Source organism: Aquarana catesbeiana, linkage group LG02, assembly GCF_042186555.1.
Source record: "Aquarana catesbeiana isolate 2022-GZ linkage group LG02, ASM4218655v1, whole genome shotgun sequence".
Classification (NCBI taxonomy): Eukaryota; Metazoa; Chordata; class Amphibia; order Anura; family Ranidae; genus Aquarana; species Aquarana catesbeiana.
In genome coordinates, this window is record NC_133325.1 from 108,371,442 (window position 1) to 108,395,424 (window position 23,983).

The 23,983-nt window shown below is 41.9% G+C and overlaps 1 protein-coding gene across 2 annotated transcripts in view; it reads right to left on the reverse strand.

Moving 5' to 3' along the window:
• The window catches only part of FRY (FRY microtubule binding protein), a 653,558-nt gene that overhangs the window by 510,479 nt on the left and 119,096 nt on the right, over positions 1–23,983 (reverse strand). For both annotated transcript variants that reach the window (XM_073613350.1, XM_073613351.1), the window contains exon 2: positions 23,620–23,692. In XM_073613350.1, coding sequence (XP_073469451.1) covers positions 23,620–23,653 — 34 coding nt within the window. In that variant the 5' untranslated portion in view covers positions 23,654–23,692. The remainder of the gene's footprint in view (positions 1–23,619; positions 23,693–23,983) is intronic.

Consider the following 23,983-nt stretch of genomic DNA (forward strand, 5'->3'; position numbering starts at 1 on the left):
AGGGGTTTCTTTAGTCCCTTGGCCTGCTGGGAGAGCCTATTTATTTGGGTGGAGTCAGGTGATCAGGGTTCTGTGCCACCTGGACGGCTGGGTGGACGTGTTTTATGTCGTCCTGGGCTGCTAGGCCAGAAGCCTGAGGCCTATCCCGGGGGCACTTGGCTGCTAGGCTGCCTGAGGCATAACCAGGAGCAGGAGAAGCAGGGTAGGGTTGGGACTACAGGATTGTGAAGGTTCCGCCAGATGGGAAACCAGTTGTGGTCGGAGGTAAAGGGGAAGCAGTTGCCACTAAGGGACCATCCACCTTATTACCGGAAACTACAGTGAGTAAGCTTGAGCAAGTACCATAGCAGTCTTCTCACCAGCCGGGGACGGTGAAGAAGTGGGAAAGCTTCAGCAAGTGCCAAGCCAGGGACCCAGCAGGTTAGCAGGGTGACGCTTGAGGAGTATACAGCGGGATAGCTGGGGAAGAGCTCAGGAGATCCGGTGATGACTGGGATCTGGAAGTCTAGAGAGGACTGGAAGCTCAGTGATTGAAGACCTACAGTGGGATACTGTGAGATAAGAAATGGACTGTTCTGTGTTACCAAGAGTTAGGTACAACTACATTTAGTGACTGTTACAAGTTCAATGCCATAGGAGACTGCGGTCCTACCTATACAGACGTGGCATCCAGTTGGAGGCCTTTCCCTGTATCGCTGTCTTCCTATAGTGTCTCGGAGTTTGCCAATTAATATTGCATCTACCTAAGGGTGTGCTGGCCCTAAATCTCTTGTTCGTATTCAAAAAGTGACTGGCGCCCATCATTTCATCTTGGATTACACCCACCATGCTTGGTAACCCACTTTACAAGGAAGGATGTCAGCTTTCCCTAACTCTTGAGGTCACTATTAGGACTCTGGGGGCCTGGGACTTTGCTACAGTACATAAGCACTACAGTAGAACAGCTGCTGACTTTTAATATGAGGACACTTAACTGTCCAAAGATCCCGCACTGTCCTCACCTGAGCCAATTCTTCAATGGGCTTTGGATCCCTAACGCCGGCATCTTAACTAAGTAAAACTGGCTTCCCACTGCGGGAGCCCCACAGTGCGCTTTGTGCAGGATCCCGCAGTCTTCTAGGGCCTGTGATGTGTCCCAGAAGGGTGCGGGCAAAGAGGAGGTGAACTTCTGCTCGGTACGCTTAGACGATCCGAGTGGAAGTGGGAGTGGGTACCTGTCAAAACCAGATACCTGCTCCCCCACCCAACAAAATAAGTGGCAAATGTTAGAGAGGAGGAGGGGGAAGAAGCACACAAGTGGAACTTCCCCTTTTGGGTGAAGTTCCGCTTTAACGCTTTCTCCTAGGTTTGATTTTGTTCTGGGAACGGGAGGTTACGTCCCCATATCACTGCTGGAAGACAGTGCTGTATAGTGTATGTAACTGATGCTACATACAGCCTATATAGAGCTGACAAGGGACGCATGTATTAATGAAGGGAATTGTTTGGACCAGCTTGCTGCAAACATACTATTTAATTTTAAATCAAATCTTGAGAAATGCTGACCATACACGGTTAGAAAAGTGTTCGAAAAAGCGTTCAATACGCTCAATTGTTCGACTTTTGAAAGGTTAATGGGCTAATTTCGATTATCGAAATGCTAATTTTTATGCCAAAAAACGAAGTGTCATGTTGCATTTTTTTAGTCTAAACCAGTGGTCTCCAAACTCCAGCCAGGGAGCCAGATGTGGCCCTTTGCCTGTCTTTATTTGACCCTTGGAGCAGTATCCCTTCAACTGACACCAACAATGGGGCACCATGTTCCCCACTGACACCAACAATGAGGCACAATTTATCCCACTGATACCAACAATGGGGTACCATTTCCCAAACTAAAACCAATGGTGGGGTATTGTTTACCCCATTACCATCGGGGAATTTTCTAATACTATTGGCCCCATCCGACCTCACTAAAGCCTGAAAACATAGTAAAGTGGCCCTTTGTTTGGAAAGTTTGGAGACCCCTTGTCTAAACGATCAATTTCCGAAACATCAGTAGCGGAATCGATCAAAAACAGTTTGAAAAAAATCTACAGTGTTAGAATGTAACACTGGATCATGTAATCAATCTACAGAAAAATTACCGTTTATGTTTATCGATTGATAATATGTCAATAATTAGGCAACATATATTGCTACAATGATGGTGCTATCGCATGCATGTTTGACAGATCTTTAGAAATACAACCGTTTTTTTCAAAAGATTTTCTACCCGTGTATGGCCAGCATTAGGCTTTACATTCAGGTACCTGAAGTTTTTGCATTACAAAATAAATGTATTGAAATATTGGATAAGTGCATTATCTATATCTTTTATATCTCTCTGGAGTTCTGCTTTAAAGTAAACTTGTGCTTTGTCCAACAGATCCAATCATCATCTATCTATGTGTATTCCGATAGGCTGCCATTGCTAGCCCCCTCCTAAGAAAACTGGTCACCTGGCTGTCTCTGGCTTCAATACTTTCTGGGTCCCTCTTTCTGACAAACCAGGAAAAAGCATGCAAAAGAGAAAGTCAGAGCACAGTCCTGATGTGCGTATTTGTCCTAGGTCAGTATGTGCTGAGTCAGTATGGCACCCAAACTGTTTTGGAAACAGAGGTTAGCAAAGGCAGCCTCCAAATTCTCACCGTACAGGTTTCCTTTCAGCAGAAATAGCTGTTCTCTGACCCACGTTCATCCTGCAACAACCATTCAATAGCGGCTGGAGAGACCTATTCTTTAGGTTTGTTAAAATGTATGCTAACCCCAATTAACATATAATTAGATCCGGGATGTGGCTGAATAATTCAGAGGGCATGCAGCAGCTCATGTTTCTTCTTTGCTCCTTGGGAGGAGGTTTCTCTTTCCCGTAAGGGCACCTTTTTGTTAATACAAATGTCAGCTGGCTGCTGAACGTCTTTTATTATCAGCCCTATAGCTGGCCATAGATGGATACAATTTTGAATGAAAATTCTTAGGAAAAGTCTTAGGAAAACTTATATGAAAATTCTCAGAACATTTGAATATCGTTCAAAAGATTTTGTTTGCTTTTAGCATTTGATTTTGGAATGAATGGATGAAAACCACATATACTGTTAGAAATGTGTTTATTTGAGAAAAATTTTCTATTCTGATCCTCTCGAAATTTTCTTGTCACCGCGGTAGAAAGCCGCGGTAGAATGTTGATTTGACCCACAAATGGTCAGAAAAATGAACAAACTTTCTTAGAACCTTCTTTTCCTAAGAATTTTCATTCAAACTTCTACCCATCTATGGCCAGCTTAAAATTGGACACGTATTAAATGACGGTCAGATGTCCATCCATAGCCGCATGTTCATACACACAGCAGACGGAACAGACTGCTGGTTGGAAGCTAAACAGTGGGGACCTTGAGTGGAGAGTGAACAAGTTTTGCTTTTTGAATGCTGGTGATTGCTGGGTTGCATTTTTAGGTTCTTTTTTGGGGCTTTTCCTTGTAGCTTTTTAACACCTTTTTCTGATACTTTTTAAACAGCTTTTTTTTTCTTTGCTTCCTTTAGCCTACTAAATAAGGGGAGTGGTTAATTGGTCACAGGTGCTTGAGGCCTATATAACCTTGTGTAGAACTCATTGTGAGCCTGCTCATCTTTGAGCTTGCTGGAACTTAGACCAAGTGCAACTGGACTAAGTGGTGAGTTAAAAACCAGAGTTAGTGGAACTGGACTAAGTGGTGAGTTAAAAACCAGAGTTGAAAACAGGAAGTTATAACACGGGTCATAGTACTTGTGTAGTGTGAGTACCTGAGTGTTGTCTGAGTAGTGTGTATGGATCGTTAGTACTTGTGCATTGTGTACTGTGTATTGTAGGTGCACGTGGGTCTGCGGGTGCACGTAGGTCTGCGAGTGCACGTAGGTCTGCATGTAGGTCTGCGAGTGTACGTAGGTCTGCAAGTAGGTCTGTGAGTGCACATAGGTCTGCACGTAGGTCTGCAAGTGCACGTAGGTCTGCGAGTTTCTCCTAGCTGCCAGGGGAAGAACTCCTCCAGTGAGAGTGGCGGGGAAGTGAAGGGAAAGGAAAGACAGATTCTGGTGGTAGGGGATTCAATTCTTAGAAGGACAGAGAGGCCAATCTGTAACAAAGACCTGAAGCGCCGAACTGTATGTTGTCTACCGGGCGCTGGGGTTCGGCACATCACGGATCTTGTAGACAGATTACTGGGAGGTGCACGTTGGCACCAATGACGAAGTCAGAGACAGATGGAGTGTCCTAAAGAACGATTTTAGGGACTTGGGAGCTAAATTGAGGAAAAGGACCTCTAAGGTAGTATTCTCAGGAATACTACCGTTACATTGAGCCACACCAGAAAGGCAGAGGGAGATTAGGGAAGTAAACAAGTGGCTGAATAGCTGGTGTAGTAAGGAGGGGTTTGGGTTCCTGGAGAACTGGGCCGACTTCTCAGTCGATAACCAGTACTATAGAAGGGATGGACTGCACCTAAATGAGGAGGGTGCAGATCAGCTGGGAATGAAGATGGCCAAAAAGTTAGAGGGGTTTTTAAACTAGGCGACGGGGGGTCCAGAGGTAGAGTTAGTCAGCGTGGAACACATTCCAGGGGGTAATATTGGGGGCATTAGTGATAGGTTGACCAAAGCACATAAACCCAAGGTAAGTATAGTAGCAAGTCCTAGTTGCAATCTCAGAACACCCAATAAGAGCATTACATGCGACCGGTCTAAACTACGTGGCATGTTCACCAATGGCAGGAGCCTGGCGGACAAGATGGGTGAACTAGAGATACTGTTGTTCAAGGAGCATTTTGGATTTTGTGGGAATTTCAGAGACCTGGTTCAACGGCTCTCATGATTGGCTGGCAATCATTCAAGGGTATACCCTTTATCGCAAGGATAAAGAGGGTAAAAAAGGGGGAGGGGTATGCCTATATATCAAGAATAATGTACAAGTGATTGTGAGAGATGACATCACTAAGGGAGCTAGGGAGGAGATGGAATCCTTATGGGTAGAGCTCCAAAGGGATGAAGCTAAGGGGAAAATAATACTGGGAGTATGCTATAGGCTCCCTAACCTGAGGGAGGAAGGGGAGACAGATCTCCTATCACAAATTAGCAGCAAGGATGGGAAGTGTTATCATAATGGGGGATTTTAATTATCCAAACATAGACTGGGCGGAGGGAACCACGCATTCATCTAATGCTTGCCAGTTCCTAAATGTCTTGCAGGACAATTTTATGGGTCAGCTGGTAGACGCACCAACTAGAAATAAAGCGTTACTGGAGCTACTGAATACCAACAATACAGACCTGATCACAGATGTGGAAAAAGGGGGCAATTTAGGTAACATCGATCACAGGTCAATTGGCTTCAGTATAAATCACACAAATAGAAAACATAAGGGAACTACAAAAGACACTGAATTTCAAAAGAGCCAACTTCCCTAAACTACGAACCTTGCTAGAAGGCATAAATTGGAATAAAATCTTAGGAACAAAGAACATGGAGGAGACATGGGTTTGCTTTGAGAGCATATTAAATAAGGGCATTAGCCAATGCATTCCATTGGGTAATAAATTTAAAAGAGCGAACAAAAGTCCTGGATGGCTTACCTCCAATGTAAAAATGCATATAAAAGCAAAGGAGAAGGCCTTCAAAAAATACAAGGTTGAGGGATCATCCTCAGCATTCAGACTTTATAAAGAATGCAACAAGAAATGTAAGGGTGCAATAAGGACGGCTAAGATAGAACATAAAAGACACACAGCGGAGAAGAGCAAAAAAGATCCCAAGAAATTCTTTAAGTATGTAAACAGTAGAAAAGGGAGGACAGACCATATTGGCCCCATAAAGAATGAGAAATGGACATCTGGTTACAAAGGATGGGGAGATGGTGAAGGTATTGAATTTATTCTTCTTCTCAGTCTTCATGAGAGAATCGGGGGGCCTCAGTAACCAAAACTGCAGTGTTTATCCTCATGACACATAACAGGAAGCACCTCCATGGTTAACAGAGGACAGAATTAAAATTAGACTTGGGAAACTTAACATTAATAAATCACCGGGACCAGATGGCTTGAATCCGAGAGTACTTAGGGAACTCAGTCAAGTAATTGCCAGACCATTGTTCCTAATTTTTACTGACAGTCTACTGACTGGAATGGTACCAGCTGATTGGAGAAAAGCCAATGTAGCACCAATATTTAAAAATGGCCCAAAATACATCCCTGGGAAATACAGACCAGTTAGCCTAACATCAATAGTATGTAAACTCTTGGAGGGGATGATAAGGGACTATATACAAGATTTTAGTGATGAGAACAGTATCATTAGCAGTAATCAGCATGGATTCATGAAGAATAATTCTTGCCAAACCAATCTATTAACCTTCTATGAGGAGGTGAGTGGCCATCTAGATAAAGGAAGGCCTGTAGACGTGTTATATCTGGATTTTGCAAAAGCATTTGACACAGTTCCCTATAAACGTTTCCTGTACAAAATAAGGTCTGTTGGCATGGACCATAGGGTGAGTACATGGATTGAAAACTTGTTAAAAGGGAGTACTCAGAATGGTTAGGGATGGGTATTGGGGTCCCCCAGGGTTCTGTGCTGGGACCAATCCTGTTTAATTAGTTCATAAACGACCTGGAGGATGGTGTAAACAGTTCAATCTCTGTATTTGTGGACAATACTAAGCTAAGCAGGGCAATAACTTCTCTGCAGGATGTGGAAACCTTGCAAAAAGATCTGAACAAATTAATGGGGTGGGCAACTACATGGCAAATAAGGTTCATTGTAGAAAAATGTAAAATAATGCATTTGGGTGGCAAAAATATGAATGCAATCTATACACTGGGGGGAGAACCTCTGGGGGAATCTAGGATGGAAAAGGACCTGGGGGTCCTAGTAGATGATAGGCTCAGCAATGGCATGCAATGCCAAGCTGCTGCTAACAAAGCAAACAGAATATTGGCATGCATCAAAAAGGGGATTCATTACAGAAATAAAACGATAATTCTCCCACTCTACAAGACTCTGGTCCGGCCGCACCTAGAGTATGCTGGCCAGTTCTGGGCACTAGTCCTCAGGAAAGATGTACTGGAAATAGATCGAGTACAAAGAAGGGCAACAAAGCTAAGAAAGGGTCTGGAGGTTATTAGTTACGAGGAAAGGTTGCAAGCACTGAACTTATTCTCTCTGGAGAAGAGACGCTTGAGAGGGGATATGATTTCAATTTACAAATAACGTACAGGTGACCCCACAATTGGGATAAAACTTTTTTGCGGAAGGGAGTTTAACAAGACTCGTGGCCACTCATTAAAATTAGAAGAAAAGAGGTTTAACCTTAAACTATGTAGAGGGTTCTTTACTGTAAGAGCGGCAAGGATTTGGAATTCCCTTCCACATGCAGTGGTCTCAGTGGGGAGCATCGATAGTTTTAAGAAACTATTAGATAAGCACCTGAACAACCACAACATACAGGGATATACAGGGTAATACTGACATATAATCACACACATAGGTTGGAGTTGATGGACTTGTGTCTTTTTTTGACTTCACCTACTATGTAACTATGTAACTATGTAACATTCATGACACTAGCCATATCTTGGCATCCTGTAGTCTGCTGGCCAGAAAAATCTAAGTAGGTCACAGATCTACCCCTTGCCTTGGGGTCTGAAGAGTAGAGAGAGTCAGGCAATAAATATAATATAATATGGAGTCATATAGTAATATAGAGTCAGGCAATAAATATTTTTAATTGAGTCATAAACTTTCTAATTGAATTATTTAATTTTAATAATCATTTTAATTTATTTTAATTGAGTCATGAACATATCAAATCTAGAGAAAATTCCCCGCTCAACTCATCAACCAGTCTGCTTACCAACTGAATCAACCTGTCTAACAGTATGCATTAAAAACAGGGGTTTAGCTGGCACACAAACGCATGTGTAAGCTGCAGAGCCTCTTCATGGCACCCTGTATTACCTGCAGACCTAACTCTTTGTTATACATTAGTGTGTTATACTGCTCTCCATCCAGTAAGGGGAAGCATTGTAAATATGTTCACTTGTTTATTGTTCTGGTAGAGCTATGTATCTTTAGGATCTATGGTTTCTGTATGTGAGTTGGATATAAGTAAAAGAAGTCCTGTTAAATGTATGTCCGTGTCGATGATTCAATTACATTTTAAAATATACAAAACTGGCGACGAGGATGGGATACCAGTGAAGGGACACTGCAGAAACACTTGAAATCAGTTGAGTGAAGAATCGGAATTCATATATGTGTTTTAGAGACACATATATGAATATCTCCAGCATGGCTTCTCTGGGACACATGGAGGAATTTGATGTGGCTAATCCATCCTTATGGGAGTCTTATGCTGACAGGTTAGAGTTTTTCCTGGAAGCTAATAAAGTGGCGAATGATGTGCAGAAAAGAGCTGTGTTACTGAGTGTTACTGGATCTAAGACTTTTGATATTGTCCACTCACTGATATCTCCTGCTAAACCAAAAGACTGCCCATATGAAGAAATACTGGCACTGTTAAAAAATAATTTTTCACCCACTGCATCTGAAACAGTGAGGCGTTTCCATTTCAACAGACGAAACCAACAACCGGGCAAGAGCATTGCAGCATATATTGCAGAACTGCGCAAGCTATCCGAAAATTGCAATTTTGGTGCCAGTTTAGAATCCTTGCTAAGGGACAGGCTAGTGTGTGGAGTACAAGATGAAGCACTGCGGAGGAGACCTCTAACCAAACAGAACTTAACTTTTATTACTGCACAAGAGGAAACGCTTGCTTCCTCTTGTGCATACCTTCATTCAAAAGAAATCCATTCTTCCTCCAGCAAAGATAATTCACTGGATGTAAATCAAGTTACATTGGTAAATGTTAAATCAAAGGACTTTCCACCACACACTGATGTCGCAGTTCCATTTACAAGGAAGTGTTACAGCTGCAGCGGGAAACACAGGCGTAATACATGTCATTTTAGAAATGCAGTTTGTCACACATGCAAACGTAGAGGTCACATACAGACTGTCAAACAAAAGATCAGTCTACAAATGTGAATACAATACCAACAGCAGCACACTACATTAATGCGCCAATTGTTGTTCAAAATGATGAAACCCCTACAGGTGTTTATACAAATGACTATGTATATAACGTGGAAAACTCTTCATTGGGACTGAAGAGTTACACCGAGATTGTGTTACAAGATGTTCCATGGAAAATGGAAGTAGGTTCAGGGTGTGCATATTCCTCAATTTCAGTAGACACGTTTACCTCATTATGGTCTCACAATGCTCCTTCAATAGCACCCTGTGATATCCAGTTGGTAGACTACAACAAGCAAGTAGTGGAATTTAAGGGAGCTTGCTTTGTACCAGTGAAATATGGAACTTTCAGAGGATGTTTACGTTTAACAATTACTAAGGGACAAAGAGCAAATATGTTGGGTGTGAACCCCTTGGAATTTCATTATCAGTTGTTCATAATGTATCTCCAGTTACGCTACAGAGTGTGATAGAGGACTTTAGTGCAGTTTTTAAACAAGGCCTTGGCATGTATAAAGGCCCTCCTGTTTCTTTCAAATTAGACACTACAGTAACCCCAATTCGTATGAAACCGCACAAAGTTGCATTAGCTCTTAGACCAAAAATTTATGCTGAGATTAAACGTTTTGTGGAGCAAGGTATACTTGAACCTGTAACACACCCTAAGTGGTGTACCCCAATAGTTCCAGTATTGAAGCAAAATGGTGACGTTAGAATTTGTGCTAACAATCAATCAACAAAGCACTGCAGGAGCATCCCTATCAAATTCCAGCTGTACATGAAATTCTGACTATGTTAGCAAAAGTAAAGGTATTTACCAAACTGGATATGGCAAAAGCTTACCAACAATTACCTGTGGATGACAATGTTGCGGATGCACAAACAATAATAACACACAAAAGAGCTTTCTGAGCAAAACGTTTGCAGATTGGAGTTTCCACTGTTCCTGGCATATTCCAGAAATTAATAAGAGGACCTCTTATCTGGACTTCCAGGTGTAGTACCTAATTTTGATGATGTTCTTATTGGAGCGGGTTGCATTCAGTCTTTGGCTTCACAGCTACAACTTGTTTTGAAACTTTTTCTTGATGCTGGTCTCACATTTAAATAAGAAAAGCGTGTTTTTGGGGTAAATAGCGTGGATTTCCTTGGATACAGAATTGATGAACAGGGAATCCATCCAACTGATTCTAAGTTTGAAGCTATTCATAAAGCTCTAGTCCCAACAAACAAGACCTGCAAGTTTTCCTAGGGTTAATTAAATTTTACCATTCTTTTCTGTCTGACAAAGCCACTGTTGCTGAACCCCTGCATCATTTACTAGATAAAGATGTTCCATGGAAGTGGGCTGATGTTGATTCTACAGCTTTCATTGCTGCAAAAAAGCTGTTATTGTCTGACAGTGTACTTGTACAATATGATTTAAAAAACGACTCACTCTTACCTGCGATGCTTCTCCATATGGCATTGGAGCTGTCTTGAGTCATGTTTTGGAAACTGGTGTTGAGGCTTCTATTGCATTTTATTCAAGAACCTTGTCTATGACAGAGAGGAATTATGCTCAAATTGACAAGGAGCTATCGTGTCCGGGGTATGACTATTTGTATGGGCGGAGCTTTACCATTGTAACAGACCATAAGCCTTTGCTGGGGTTGTTCATCAGAAGTACTCCCACTCAAATTATTTCCCCACGAATGCTCAGATGGTCACTCATGCTGAATGCCTATGACTGTGATTTAGAATATCGTCCGGGCAAGAATATCACTCACGCTGATTGTTTGAGCCGGTTGCCTTTGTTTTCCCCTGATTTCTTTGTCCCTCCTGTGACTGAGGTTCTCATGTTGGAATCCATTCCAAACCCTCCGTTACATACTAGAGACATTGCTGGTATGACTGCTAAAGCTCCCTTGCTGGCCCATATGCTCAATTGAGTGTGGAGGGGATGGCCCAAATCAAAAGTTGAAGAGAAATTCAAACCATTTTTAGTGCGCCAACATAAGCTGTCTGCCTATAAAGGATGCCTATTATGGGGAAACAGAGTGGTAATTTCAAAGGCAGAACAAGCTCAAGTACTGCATGCTCTCCATGAAAGACATTCTGGAATAGTCCGCATGAAAGCGGTATCCAGAAGTTATGTTTGGTGGCCTAAAATGGATGGTTATTGAGAAGTGGGTAAAGAGCTGTTTACCATGTCAATTCACCCGTCATATGCCACTAAAGCCTCAGGCCATCTCTGGGAAGTGACTAGGTCACCTTGGTCATGGTTGCATATAGATTTTGCGGGGCCTTTTCAAGGACAGATTTTTTTTTTAGTTGTCGATTCCTTCTCAAAATGGCTGGAAGTTGTTTCAGTTACATCCCCCACCTCAGCCACTGTCATAAGAGTTTTAAGGAGGCTGTTTGCTACACATGGGTTGTCAGATCCAATCGTGTCTGATAATGGAACACAATTTACCTCCTCAGAATTCAAAACCTTTTTGGCAAGCAATCTTATTCAAAATGTTACGATTGTACCATTTCACCCATCATCAAATGGTCAGCCTGAACGTATTGTTCAGACCAGCAAAGACTCATTGCAGAGAATTGTTCAAGGAGATTGGAATCAAAGACTTGCAAATTTCCTTCTGTAACAACATGTGACACCATGCTGAAGCACTGGTTGTAGCCCAGCAGAGCGCCTAATGAACCATCTTCTAAAAACATGTTTGGATCATTTAAACCCTGATCTGACATCGGAGTTACAAGAAAAGCAAGAACTGCATTTTAGAAAGGATGCTAATGTTTCTGTGAGATTATTTGAGCCCTGACAGTGCTGTCTATGTCAGAAACTATGCTACTGGGCCTCGTTGGATACCAGCAAAGGTGCTTGTGACTACAGGACCGTGGTCATACAAAGTACAAATTACTGATGGTAGAATATTACAAAGGCATGTTGATCAGATCTGAGAAAGAAGTGGTGAAATTGTACCGGCTGCTGGTTCTAACGGTACTGGGATTCCAGTGATGCCAGATTATGGTGAACCATTGGTGGATACAGGTGCTATTCTTTCAGGAAATGCTGTTGCAGAGCCAGTTTCTCTCAGTTCCTCTAACACAGCACAAGAAGAGGAATTGCACCCAACTGAGGGTCCCAGGAAGCTGTCTCAAACAGTGGTCCTTAGGCATCCAAGGAGAAATATTCACCCTCCCAGTTATCTCGAAGACTTTGAGGTATAGGGGGAAGGAGTTTTCTGTATTCGTGTGTTGTACTGCTCTCCATCCAGTAGGGGGAAGCATTGTAAATATGTTCACTTGTTTATTGTTCTGGCAGAGCTATGTATCTTTAGGATCTATGGTTCCTGTATGCGAGTTGGATATAAGTAAAAGAAGTCCTGTCGAATGTCTGTCCGTGTCGATGATTCAATTACATTTTAAAATATACAAAACTCTTGTAAGTCTATGAGAGTCTCCAACAGTGGGAGCACATGCATTCTAATGGATAGAAAGAGGGCAGGTGGGCCTGGAGGTAGCCCAGTCCTCCTTAAAGGAGCATGGGCACACTGGACACCCAGCACGTGCAGCTTATCCACGCGTTTGCAAATGTATGCTAACTAAACCCCTGTTTTTAACTCATACATTAGAAAGGTTAATTCGGTTGGTAAGCAGACTGGTTGGTGAGTTAAGCTGGGAATTTTCTCTGGTTTTGTCTTGCATGCATTGCTCTTCCATGTGCTCCTTGTTGTGAATGCCAGTTACCCTTGTGACAACTGCTAAGAGCTCTCCTTGTTCTCTATTTTGTTATATATTTTCTTATATTTTAGTTTATAAACTTCATACTGCATGTGGGCTGCAAAAAAATGAACTATTAGATAGTGCTTCTGTAAGAAAAACTGAGTGTAGAAACAGATTAAGGTAAAAAAAAAAAAATTGAGGTCAGTGTCTTATTTTAGTGCATTCCCTGACTGACAGATCTCCTGGGAATATCTATTCTTAACTGACTATGCTGCTGGAGCCTACTGTGCTTCCTATGCACGTGTGTAGTATGGGCTGAGCAAAATCAGATTCTCAATAGACAACTTTTTTTTCTTAATATACATTTTATTGAAGTTATATCAAATATACAAACAATAGAACGAGTGGAAAGAAATATCGAACAGAAGAAATGTTATTAAAGTGGTAGTAAACCACATTTTTTTTAAAACCCTGTAAGACAATTGCATTGCATGAAATACCTACCTTAGAATGAAGCCTTCCAGTGGCGCGCTGTCACCGCTGAAGGCGCTTCCATCTTCACCTGGTCTTTCTTCCGGGTTCGCATTCTCTGGCCTTCTGATTAGCCGTGCCGCGATCACGTAACTCCGCCACGTGTGTGCGAGAGTCACGGATCGCGGCACAGAGCGCTGAAGGGACGGCATGGGTATGCTGTCACTTCAGAGCTCATGCGCCAGAGACATCACCTGCTGCATGCAGTGTTAATATATCTCCTAAACTGTGCAAGTGTAGGAGATATTCACAGTACCTATAATAAGGCTTACCTGTAGGTACAACTGTAATAAAAGGGTTTACTTCCACTTTAAGACAACTTTAAACTGAGCTTATGTAAGAATTGGGGCTGGATTTATAGTTCCTGCCTTTCTAGGCCAAAAGTCTTGTGGCGCCCCTCTTCTACCCCTCTTAGCTGGCTAGCTTTGGTATAACAAGATCAGCTAACTAAAGCTGGCCATAAAACATTTGAATTTCAGCTTGTTCCTGATGAACTAGTCAAACTTCACTTAGGAAATAATGCCAACATGTGTAGGAGGTTGTGTGCCTCCCTGGCTCCCATGCTACCCTAAACTACAGCCTACATTGGCTATACAGATATACAGATATTTGGTCTTAGTAAACATATGAATTAATAATATAATTTCAAAATATTCTTTAATTTGTATAACTGTTTTAGATCTAATGATAGCCACACATGCTACGCAGTGCCTTTCCTAGCAAGCAAGTTTCTTTCTGTGTGCCAAAAAAAAGCCCATGAATGCTATAGCCTGAACATATGTTGTGCCACATACTTCCACAGCATGGCGCATGGCTGTCAACCCGGCCTAATCCTGAGAAATCCTGATTGTGATGCACCACATGCTGACCAGAGCCAAAAGTCCCTGTGCCTAGTAGACAGTGCTGTTCATGGATGAGTGTTTTCCTTTTTTAACCCACTAGGTGAGGCATTAAAACAATAGCCTGATGTTAGCAATAGCCTGATGATAGCAAATTGAATTTTACCTGTAATGTAAAGCTTTGCTTTGCTCATACCAGGCTATGCAAACAGGATGTACACTATATTCTCATTGGGACAGTATTGGGGCACCTGTCTTTACACGCACAAGAACTTTAATGGCATCCATCTTAGTCCGTAGGGTTCAATATTGAGTTGGCCCACCTCTTGCAGCTATAACAGCTTCAACTCCTTTGGGAAGGCTGTCCACAAGATTTAGGAGTGTGTCTATGGGAATGTTTGACCATTCTTCCAGAAGCAGAGAAGCTGCGCTAAAATTATTAAACAAAAAAGTAATTATTTGCAGTATGAGTTAGATATAAATATCTCTGGTGCATAAAAATGAAAAAAATCTGTGAAGAAATTTTTAAAAAACATTTAAAGTGAATGAATACCCAAAAAAACAAAAACAAAAATTCTGTGATATGCTAATTAAAGTCCAAAGTAATAAATGTTCCAATATTTCAAATAATAACACTCAGTGACTTGACATAACGAAGTGTATCCACAACTGATGAATGGCATGCTTACCAGAACGTAAGCCAATTAAACAGGTGGCTTAACCCAGCCCAGGCCTTGAAGCGAACCGGTCACAATAGGCTAAATCGATATTTCACTCGAACCGTTGGTTAACGTTGATTCCACGTTAAAAAAAAACATCCCAGAAAAAATATAAATAACATAGCGTAATACTGACACAAAAAATATATAGAAAAATTAAAAATAAAAGTGGCACTCACATTGTGAAACAAAGAAAAGTGCATAAAAAAACACCCAGTGATAAAAAATATTGCAATCACCAACACCACACAGAGGGCCTCCTTACCAAATGGCAGATTATAAGTGCAAAAATCCTGACGGATATATGGAACATCAGCCAGGGAAGATATCAATTATAGTGCACCAACACCACACAGAAGGCCTCCTTACCAAATGGCAGGCTCAGAAAGCAGGTATCCTAACGACCGCATAGATCACCAGCTGGATGGGATGAGGCTAATGGATGGTTGGATCGAACTCGCAGCATTGAACCGGAGGCTCTATAACTCACACGATGTAAATAAGACCAGCCCCAAAAAGAATGGAATAATACCAATAGCGTAATAACGTTTAAACAATTTATTGATAAAAAGAAATGCACTTGCAAACGAGCATTAAATAGTAGCTAAAACGAAGCCGGCCGGCAACAAACAGAACTCCCGTCCTCCTCAATGGGGCGACGTGGTGACATCAGCACGTACCTGTCAGACGCGTTTCGTCATAGAATGACGTTTTCAATTGGGATTTTTGCACTTATAATCTGCCATTTGGTAAGGAGGCCCTCTGTGTGGTGTTGGTCATTGCAATATTTTTATCACTGGGTGTTTTTTTATGCACTTTTCTTTGTTTCACAATGTGAGTGCCACTTTTATTTTTAATTTATCTATATATTTTTTGTGTCAGTATTACACTATGTTATTTATATTTTTTCTGGGATGGTTTTTTTAACGTGGAATCAACGCTAACCCACGGTTCAAGTGAAATATCGATTTATCCTATTGTGACCGGTTTGCATCAAGGCCTGGGCTGGGTTAAGCCATCTGTTTAATTGGCTTACGTTCTGGTAAGCATGCCGTTCATCAATGTGGATACACTTCGTTATGTCAAGTCACTGAGTGTTATTATTTGAAATCTTGGAACATTTATTGCTTTGGACTTTAATTAGCATATCACAGAATTTTTGTTTTTGTTTTTTTTTGGTATTCATTCACCTTACATAGTTACATAGTTACATAGTAGGTGAGGTTGAAAAAAGACAAAAGTCCATCAAGTCCAACCTATGTGTGTGATTATGTGTCAGTATTACATTACATATCCCTGTATATTGCGGTCATTCAGGTGATTATCTAATAGTTTCTTGAAGCTATCAATGCTCCCCGCTGAGACCACCGCCTGTGGAAGGGAATTCCACATCCTTGCCGCTCTTACAGTAAAGAACCCTCTACGTAGTTTAAGGTTAAACCTCTTTTCTTCTAATTGTAATGAGTGGCCACGAGTCTTATTAAACTCTCTTCTGCGAAAAAGTTTTATCCCTATTGTGGGGTCACCAGTACAGTATTTGTGATTTGAAATCATATCCCCTCTCAAGCGTCTCTTCTCCAGAGAGAATAAGTTCAGTGCTCGCAACCTTTCCTCATAACTAAGATCCTCCAGACCCTTTAGTAGCTTTGTTGCCCTTCTTTGTACTCGCTCCATTTCCAGTACGTCCCTCCTGAGGACTGGTGCCCAGAACTGGACAGCATACTCCAGGTGCGGGCGGACCAGAGTCTTGTAGAGCGGGAGAATTATCGTTTTATCTCTGCAGTTGATCCCCCTTATAATGCATGCCAATATTCTGTTTGCTTTATTAGCAGCAGCTTGGCATTGCATGCCATTGCTGAGCCTATCATCCACTAGGACCCCCAGGTCCTTTTCCATCCTAGATTCCCCCAGAGGTTCTCCCCCCAGTGTATAGATTGCATTCATATTTTTGCCACCCAAATGCATTATTTTACATTTTTCTACATTGAACCTCATTTGCCATGTAGTCGCCCACCCCATTAATTTGTTCAGGTCTTTTTGCAAGATTTCCACATCCTGCGGAGAAGTTATTGCCCTGCTTAGCTTAGTATCGTCTGCAAATACAGAGATTGAACTGTTTATCCCATCCTCCAGGTCGTTTATGAACAAATTAAATAGGATTGGTCCCAGCACAGAACCCTGGGGAACCCCACTACCCACCCCTGACCATTCTGAGTTCTCCCCATTTATCACCACCCTCTGAACACGCCCTTGTAGCCAGTTTTCAATCCATGTACTCACCCTATGGTCCATGCCAACGCACCTTATTTTGTACAGTAAACGTTTATGGGGAACTGTGTCAAATGCTTTTGCAAAATCCAGATACACCACGTCTACGGGCCTTCCTTTATCTAGATGGCAACTCACCTCATCATAGAAGGTTAATAGATTGGTTTGGCAAGAACGATTCTTCATGAATCCATGCTGATTACTGCTAATGATATCATTCTTATTACTAAAATCTTGTATATAGTCCCTTATCATCCCCTCCAAGAGTTTACATACTATTGATGTTAGGCTAACTGGTCTGTAATTCCCAGGGATGTTTTTTGGGCCCTTTTTAAATATTGGTGCTACATTGGCTTTTCTCCAATCAGCTGGTACCATTCCAGTCAATAGACTGTCTGTAAAAATTAGGAACAACGGTCTGGCAATCACCTGACTGAGTTCCCTAAGTACCCTCGGATGCAAGCCATCTGGTCCCGGTGATTTATTAATGTTAAGTTTCTCAAGTCTAATTTTAATTCCGTCCTCTGTTAACCATGTAGGTGCTTCCTGTGTTGTGTCATGAGGATAAACACTGCAGTTTTGGTTACTGAAGCCCCCCGATTCACTCGTGAAGACTGAGGAGAAGAATAAATTCAATACCTTTGCCATCTCCCCATCCTTTGTAACCAGATGTCCTTCCTCATTCTTTATGGGGCCAATATGGTCTGTCCTCCCTTTTTTACTGTTTACATACTTAAAGAATTTCTTGGGATTTTTTTTTGCTCTCCTCCGCTATGTGTCTTTCATGTTCTATCTTAGCCATCCTAATTGCACCCTTACATTTCTTATTGCATTCTTTATAAATTCTGAATGCTGTGGATGATCCCTCAACCTTGTATTTTTTGAAGGCCTTCTCCTTTGCTTTTATATGCATTTTTACATTGGAGTTAAGCCATCCAGGATGTTTGTTCGCTCTTTTAAATTTATTACCCAATGGGATACATTGGCTAATGCCCTTATTTAATATGCTCTTAAAGCAAACCCATCTCTCCTCCGTATTCTTTGTTCCTAATATTTTATCCCAATTTATGCCTTTTAGCAAGGTTTGTAGTTTAGGGAAGTTGGCTCTTTTGAAATTCAGTGTCTTTGTGTTCCCTGCATGTCTCCTATTTGTGTGATTTATACTGAAACTAATTGACCTGTGATCGCTGTTACCTAAATTGCCCCGTATTTCCACATCTGTTATCAGGTCTGTATTGTTGGTAATCAGTAGATCTAGTAATGTTTTATTTCTAGTTGGTGCGTCTACCATCTGACCCATAAAATTGTCCTGCAAGACACTAAGGAACTGGCGAGCCTTAAATGAATGCGCAGTTCCCTCCGCCCAGTCTATGTCTGGATAATTAAAATCCCCCATTATGATAACACTTCCCATCCTTGCTGCTAATCCAATTTGTGATAGGAGATCCGTCTCCACTTCCTCCCTCAGGTTAGGGGGCCTATAGCATACTCCCAGTATTATTTTCCCCTTAGCTTCATCCCTTTGGAGCTCTACCCATAAAGATTCCACCTCCTCCCTAGCCCCCTCAGTGATGTCATCTCTCACATTCACTTGTACATTATTCTTGATATATAGGCATACCCCTCCCCCTTTTTTACCCTCTCTGTCCTTGCGGTATAGGGTATACCCTTGAATGTTTGCCAGCCAATCATGAGAGCTGTTGAACCAGGTCTCTGAAATTCCCACAAAATCCAAATCCTCCTTGTACAACAGTATCTCTAGTTCACCCATCTTGTCCGCCAGGCTCCTGGCATTGGTGAACATGCCACATAGTTTAGACCGGTCGCATATTGTCCTCGTATTGGGTGTTTCAAGATTGCAACTTGGACTTGCTACTATACTCACCTTGTGTTTTTGTGCTTTGGTTAACCTACCACTAATGCCCCCAATACTACCCTCTGGAATATCTTCCGCGCTGGCTATCACTGTCTCTGGACCCTCCCCCCCATCGCCTAGTTTAAAAACCCCTCTAACTTTTTGGCCATCTTCATTCCCAGCAGATTTGCACCCTCCTCATTTAGGTGCAGTCCGTCCCTTCTATAGTACCGGTTACCGACTGAGAAGTCGGCCCAGTCCTCCAGGAACCCAAACCCCTCCTTACTACACCAGCTCTTCAGCCACTTGTTTACTTCCCTAATCTCCCTCTGCCTCTCTGGTGTGGCTCGATGTACCGGTAGTATTCCTGAGAACACTACCTTGGAGGTCCTTTTCCTCAATTTAGCTCCTAAGTCCCTAAAATCGTTCTTTAGGACACTCCATCTGCCTCTGACTTTGTCATTGGTGCCAACGTGCACCATGACAGCCGGGTCTTCCCCAGCCCCTCCCAGTAATCTGTCCACAAGATCCGTGATGTGCCGAACCCGAGCGCCCGGTAGACAACATACTGTTCGGCGCTTCAGGTCTTGGTTACAGATTGCCCTCTCTGTCCTTCTAAGAATTGAGTCCCCTACCACCAGAATCTGTCTTTCCTTTCCCTTTGCTGCCCCCCCACTCTCACTGGAGGAGTTCTTCCCCTGGCAGCTAGGAGAGTCCCTCATCTCCAGCAGTGCTGGTCCCTGACTGGTTTCACCAATGTCACTCAATGGAGCGTACTTATTGGGATGCTCCAGTCCTGGATCGGCCTCCCTGGCACTTCCCCCTCTACCCCTCCTGACTGTCACCCATCTACTCTTTGCTAGTGCCTGCACCTCTTTGTCTCCACCCGCCTCTGTGCTGGCCCCTGCCGGCACCTGCCGTGTACGTTCCTGGCTCACCTTTAGTATGGAGGGACTTCTCAGTGCTGACAGTTGCTTCCCCAGATTCAGAACCTGGGCTTCCAGGGAAACAATGTGCTTACATTTTGCACAGCAGTATTCGCCCTCGATCGGATGATCAAGGAACGCATACATGCAGCAAGATGTACAAAGAGTCGCCTCTCCACACCCGCCGGGCATCGTACCTATTAAATTTGGTGAGGATTTGGGGATTTTACCCTGTCCAAATTACCTAACAACTAGCTTCCTGGCACTAATACTCAAGACAATACACAGGTACACGACAAGACAATGCACAGGTACACAATACACAAGTACTAACGATCCACACACACTACTCAGACAACACTCAGATACTCACACTACACAGGTACTATGACCCCTGTTATAACCTCCTGTTTTAAACTCTTGTTTTTAACTCCCACTTAATCCAGCTCCACTTACACCAAGCTCCACAGCTTCAAACTGAGCACGCTCAGACTGAGTCCTACAACAAGTTAAATAGGCACCTGTGAGCAATTAACCACACCCCTTAATTGATAGACTGATGAAACAAGAAAAAAAAAAAAAAAAAAAAAGCTATTTAAAAAGTGACAGCAAAAGGCAAATTAAAAACTAAAAGGAAAAGTCCCCAAAATGCAACTCAGCAAACACCAACAGACAGCAACACACACCAACAGACAGCAACACACACCAACAGACAGCAAGACTTGTATACTCTAACACTTGTTTTTAACTCCTTAAATTTAAAAAAAAATTTCTTCACAGATTTTTTCAATTTTATGCACCAGAGATATTTATATCTAACTCATACTGCAAATAATTACTTTTTTGTTTAATAATTTTAGAGCAACTTCTGTGCTTCCTATTTGTTTTGTGCATATCCCACAATAAGCTGCTGCTTATTTGATTCTTCCAAGCACAGTTTTTCTTCTCTTATTTTATTCTTCCAGAAGCGCATTTGTGAGGTCAGGCACTGATGTTGGATGAGTAGGCCTGACTCACAGTCTCCACTCTAAATTATCCCAAAGGTGTTTCTATTGGGTTGAGGTCAGGACTCATCCATGTCTTTATGGACTTTGCTTTGTGCACTGGTGTGCAGTCATGTTGGAAGAAGAAGGGACCATCCCAAACTGTTCCCACAAAGTTGGGAGTATGAAATTGTCCAAAATGACTTGTTATGCCGACACCTTAAGAGTTTCCTTCACTGGAACCAAGGGGCCAAGCCCAACCCCTGAAAAAACCCCACACCATAATCCCCCCCTCCATCAAATGATTTTGACCAGTTAAAGGATGCTATTAATGTTCTTGTGCTTGTAAAGGCAGGTGTCCCAATACTTTTGACATAATAGGGTATATGGCTTGGGAGAACTAATGCACATCTACAGGGGAGCAGGGCCTGACTGATAAGAAGACCAAGCATGTCCTACAAGTTCTAACCAATGGGCTGCTTGCTTAGCTGCACTGCTAAAAACTGGTTGGTGGGGGTCCAATAAGGAATGCCACCTCACCACTCAGCAGTTGGGCGTGGGGTGGTGGAAGCAAGCACAGAGGGCATAGAGGGCATCTACATTCTTTCTGCAATTGAAAAACAATATACCTTTGGAGATAATTCATGCATGCATTTACTTATTTTACACACCACACTTAAAGAGAATTGTGGAGCTAAAGAGGTAGAAGAGAGGTACTTGGGTACAGTTTTCAGTGGAATCAATGGCAATCTATCTGAATATCATTTAATGCAATGGCGTTTATTTTTTAAAACATAATTACAGTTACATTAACTTTCCATATTTCCAACAAAATACTTAAATCTGTCTTGATGTCCACATTCTCTCATCCTCCCATACAGCAGAGCTCAGATAGAAAGAGGGAGGGGAGCATTAAGAGCCAACTAGGGAAGCACATGTCAAGGTTTTTGCTGACTGCAGGACAGAGCAGAGTCTATGAACTAAATCTGAACTTAATCTAAAGACCCGTACACATGGACAGAATGTCGGGAGACATTTTCCAGTTCAAAAAAACCCAGTGCATGCTGGAAAACCAGCAGCCGACCGACTCCTGATCAGTGCTCTCAGCCTAAGGCAGAGAGCGCTGATTGGAGCGTTCTGGCCCCCCTGGTTACCCAACAGCTCAGCGGGGGAGATTGCTGGACTAACCTTGCATAGTTAGTACAGCGTCTCTGACCGGAGCTGACTGTATTGTGTACTTGGCTTAATTGTTGCTGCTCCTTTACTGTCCAATCAGTAGGCTACAAAATGGAAAGGTGACACCACCATGTTTCTTAAAGTGTGACCGAAGGCAAAACTTTTTTTTCTTTTTTTCGTTTTTGGATAGAGTGGAGAGGGATTAGAACACCTGTCAGTTTTTTTTTTTTATTGCTGTCTGTGCCCCTATTAAGGAGATTTAGCCTCTCTTTTTGCCCTGTTTACTGTTATCATTGAAAGTGAAAATAAAGGAAATCCCATATTTAGTGTTGACATCAGAACAGTATTAGAGGGAAATTCTCCAATGTAGATTCTAGTTTTGGTAATCCTCGTATCACACCAAGATTCCCTCATTTTGGAGGCATTTCCTCTCACTTCCTATTTTAAATATGGGACAGAAAGTGAAGTAAAATCTCCCCTATGGACACAGAAAAAATTTGACAGTCGTTCTAACCCTCCTATGGTTCACATACTGTATATGCCATGCAGGAGAAGCAGCGAATCTTGTGCGTTTCCCGCACCGAAATCTCACTGCGTTCACACGAACCATAGCGGGTGTCAATGTTAAGTTAAGGACACCCCAAAAGGCTTCACAAAGCGCAGTGTGATTGACAGAATCAGATCGTATAAGGGTGAACACCCACCCAGGGGGAAAATAAAGGGTCCAGCACCTGTATTGAATTGTATTGTAACTGTACTGTCTGCCCTCATGTTGTACAGCGCTGCACATACTGTTGGCGCTATATAAATCCTGTATGATAATAATAATAGTTACACTTTTACTATAGCAAAGAAAGTGGTGTCACTCTCCTGGTTGAGCTGCCTGACCTGGAAGTATAAATCACAAAAGTAGCTAGACAAATTTACAAATGCTTTAGCAGATAAGAGCATATTGCAACAGTGCATTTAGCACTTTGCCTGGGTTATTATTATTATTATTATTATTAATATTATTATTATTTAAGGTACTTGTATAGCGCTGTCAATTTACGCAGCGCTTTACATATACATTGTACATTCACATCAGTCCCTATCCTCAAGGAGCTTACAATCTAAGGTCCCTAATTAACATTCATATACTAGGGCCAATTTAGACAGGTTCAGCTTTATTAAAGAATATAAAGATATAACAACCTGTATACATACAGTAATGTGCCTATCCCTGTTTACAGACAATTTTGTCAGTGCATCATATGTGCAGCATAAGGGTAATATCTGTTTACCCTGTTTTGTAATATAATGAAAACTATAAATAAAGAACACAAAAAAAAAGTTGCAATATGCATTGGTAAGTACGCTGCTGTTAAGCTTGTGTTCTGAAAAGTTGCGTACATTTATTGAAAGAAATCCTTTTAGAACTGCATTAATTATTCAGCAAATTTTGTTATTTTTAAAAGAAAATAAAGCCACAACTGACACAGACGCACTCAATACATTAGTTTTACTGCTAAGATATAACGGGAGCACTTTACCTTTTGATGCAGTGTGACATCCACTTTCTTTCATCTGTTAGGAATTACACTGTGTTCACATGCTGGATCCTCTCTGGGAAAGAAAATGAAAAATAAAAAGATTTCAGTAAGTCTGCTGGTGTAAGACGTGACAAAGTAATTTGTGCCTCCCAGGGACGAACATGAATCGGTCTTTGAAACAGGCATCGTACTGATGTTTCCTTGGGGGAGAGAGCACTGGATAAATCTGGCCATACGCTGTTAAATTTACAAGTGACAGTTCATTAAAGATCGTTCGACAGAACATTTAATGTGCCCATAATAAACTCAAAGAATTCATGCTTGACTACATAGTAGGTGAGGTTGAAAAAAGACACAAGTCCAT